The sequence below is a fragment of the Alligator sinensis genome, unplaced genomic scaffold, assembly GCF_000455745.1.
Source record: "Alligator sinensis unplaced genomic scaffold, ASM45574v1 scaffold584_1, whole genome shotgun sequence".
NCBI lineage: Eukaryota > Metazoa > Chordata > Crocodylia > Alligatoridae > Alligator > Alligator sinensis.
Genome location: NW_005842419.1, coordinates 1,311,337 through 1,314,784, shown reverse-complemented (window position 1 = coordinate 1,314,784; position 3,448 = coordinate 1,311,337). Strand labels below are relative to the sequence as shown.

Below are 3,448 nucleotides of genomic sequence, written 5' to 3'. Positions count from 1 at the left end.
TCCTGCTGTCAGTTACTTTCTCTTTTTCCTCTTTTGGGGCAGTGAGATTAGAATGAATCATTTTGACTCCTTTTTTCAACTAATTTACTCATAAGTTTCTCAAAATGTGAATCCCAAATAGCCCATTAGTCCAACACCCATCTTAAAATATAATAATATATGATCACAGCCATGCATACTTTCTACCTACATCTATCTGGTCTTTTTGTCACTTCTATAAGACCCCAACCTGCACCCACAATAATTCATATCAGTAATAGTCACGGAATAGCACTCATTGTAGCAGCAGTGTACAGCCTGCTTCAGCTGCAATTCCAAGACAACTTTGCCATTTGCTTTAATAGGAGCAAGATCAGACTCATTTCATTAGGGATCAATCCTGCAAAGCACTGAGCACCCTCTGCTGCCACTGATATTGCTACCAACTGAGGGTGTCCTCAGCATGTCCCAGGTAAAAGCTTGAAAGGGCAGGGAAACCATCTCTAATCCAGAAAGGAACAGCAGCTTAACATTACAGAGAAGACGTTATTTGTCCAGCATTTTGCTTAGTCACAGAATCTGTAAGAACCAGTTTTGAAACTTGATGGAGTATGTGCGCGCGAACATACAAGCATATAGGTGTATCTAGCCATTTATCCAATGCTCATCACCCAATTTGCAGAATGCCTCATGGCTATCATAATAGTATTTACGTTTCTTCAGCATCACCCATAACTTTTCTGAACAAAACAGATTTTGCATCTATCTGAATACATTTAGAGTCTTTAAAATGCACCAGACAAATCCACTGGCTAACATCAGGGAATCAGGGAAATTAATAAACATTATGAAACTACTGAAATCAAAATGACATTTTCTTTCTCTTTTGCAGCAAACAGAATTGTAGGCAAGCAAGGAAAACAAAGACAACATAACAGTTTGAGAAAACTGAAGATTGAGAAGTACTGACTCTATTTGGCAAATCTAAAGCCAACTGGTACATGAGGGTGAAGCTCACGAGTCGTTAAGTTGTGGCCCCTGGGGTCCTGTTCGGCTGCCACTGCCCCCGGTTTCTAGACTCCCCCTTCCTTCTCCAGTTGCCACTGCCTGCCTCCCCCTCAGGGGGGCAAGGCAACAAAATGAGCGCTAAGGGAGCTGAGGCTAAGTACGAGGCCATGCAAGGGAGCCAGTGTCTGTGTGCTGCAACAGTGGTGGTGGGGTGCCCTCCAGGGCATGTGCTGCACCTGGGTGGGGAGGGTTTGAATTGTGCTTGCCTGCCCATGTGCTACAGCAGGGGGTGGGGTGCCTAGTACAGCAGTGGCAGGGAAGGGTGCCCTCATGGCTGTACTGTGCAGTACTGGGTGGGAGAAAATGTCTATGTGGCCCAATAACCTGTGGCTTGACTGGTAGCATGTAACCCCTGCTGGTGTGCCCCCGGCACTTAGAAGTTGTTCTGCCCTTGTATAACGTGTACATGAAATCAGTGTTTAAGCAGAGGTCACATTTATTTTCCATACTAACTGCCAAATCCATTAGTGTTCCTATCCCACGTTAGGCCTAATATATCATTACATAGCTTCTTCAGTGCTTGTTTATCAGACACCCTATTGTTTTATGTTGAGAGGCAATGGGCCAATTTTTTTCATCACGCTGCAGGAAACCAGGATTAATTCCAGAACAGAGTTTTTCTGGATTTATATTACTGCGAGAACATCATTCCATCCATTGTTTTCAGTTAAAGAACTAGGTAATTGTTTTACACAATGTACAGCTAGAGTTATATTAGATATAAATATATAATGAAGACTACCCAACTGTTCTATTTTTTCTCAAAGGTAGAAATAAATGGGGCAAATGAGTTCAGATTCTCTCTCTCTCTTTTTTTTCTTTAAATAGCTTTACTCAAGTGACCTGATCATTTGAAAAGCTATATAATAAAATGCCAAAAAAGGTCATTTTTGACTTCTTCCTATCAGGCAGAGCTATTAACCCTTATATGAGGTCCCTACTGAAGGGTGCTTCCTTTTTCCTTGCTGTTTAGAAAATACAGCAGTGGATCTCAAGTGCACAGCTGCACAAGACAGTACTAGGAGTTGGGTGTGTTCTGGGAGGGAAATCATAGAAAAATGTCACAATTTCCAAATCTTTTCTCTGTTCTAGAACAGAGCTATAACAAAACAGTTTCAAAATTTCCTAAGAAACATAATTAAAAATAAATGATGTAGGCCAATAAAAATATTTTTATCTTGTTAGACTGAAATGAGCCACTCTGGTTTCAATTCTTTTATTTTATATTTATATCCACTATCAAACACATTCAAATGAAACTGAAACAAAAATTAACATTGACACACAGAACCAGAATACTTCATTTTTTTTTAAAGAAAACTTTGGTCAAAAGCTATATGTTTCTTTGAAAAACTTCCTTTGGATGAATCAGTATTTTCCAGTGTACAATGTACTGCTGGAAAATTCCCAACCAGCTCTCAACAAGAGGATTTCCCTGCTGCAGGGGCTCAGTTAATTAACAGTCCCTTGGATGGGAAGGGATCATATACAGAAATGCAAAGTGCCAGTACTGAAGGCTGGAGTGTCAGAGGGGAGATGCCCTTTACCTGCAATGGCATGCGGGTCGGCTGAATACTCTTGCACATCCACTACACAGCAGTCTAGAGCAGCTTTGAGTTTCTTTAACTTGGAGGCGGAGGGAGCCACCCTGAAGAGACCCTTAGGACAAGAGAAACAGGAGAGTTGTCAGGCTCTGAGAAACTCCTAATACCAAGGCAACAGCAAGACAAACATGGAGCCCTGATGGCCCAGATTGCAGCTTGACCTTAGCGTGAGCTGAAAATCCATCCTTGTGATTATACTCTGAGTACTGCACACAGGATGAGGTTTATTAGAAAACTGTTGCCTGAGGAAGTGTGGAAATCATTTCTTTTGAACTCATCTAACCTGGACTCAGAACTTAAGTGCAGTTATAGATTTAGATACACAAACTGTTGTAAGTCAGCACCAATGGAGGGATGCCTTTTTAAGTCAGCTAGGGTCAAACCTCGGTTCCTACAGTTTACAACGTAGGGCAGGGGTGGGCAATTATTTGGGCCTGCAGGCCACATAGGCAGTTCAGGGGAGCTGCTGCAGGATGGTCAGTACCCCCCCTCTACCTCTCCCTAGCAACAGCTTGGAGCCCACGCACCCTGTGGCTCCTCCCTGCCACTGCCAACAGCACATAGCCCCAGCCCTGGCCCTGGCCCAACCCTGGCCTGCCCCGTGCCCGCTCCAGATTCACCCTAGCTGAAGTGGACCAGCCAGAACCCGTGCACACAACCCAGACCCCGGCCTGTGCCTGGGCTGCCCTGTGGCTCCTCTCTGCCACCGTCACCTCTGAGCCGCGCAGCAGGGCAGTGGTGGTAGTGAAGAGGAGCCGCAGGGCAGCGCGGGCATGGGCTCTGGGCGGCCGCAGCAA

General features: G+C 44.3%; 1 protein-coding gene across 7 annotated transcripts in view; it reads right to left on the bottom strand.

Moving 5' to 3' along the window:
- ARHGAP44 (Rho GTPase activating protein 44) overlaps window positions 1-3,448 on the bottom strand; it is a 76,071-nt gene that overhangs the window by 26,775 nt on the left and 45,848 nt on the right. For all 7 annotated transcript variants that reach the window (XM_025211664.1, XM_025211661.1, XM_025211662.1 and 4 more), the window contains one exon: window positions 2,595-2,706. In XM_025211664.1, coding sequence (XP_025067449.1) covers window positions 2,595-2,706 — 112 coding nt within the window. The remainder of the gene's footprint in view (window positions 1-2,594; window positions 2,707-3,448) is intronic.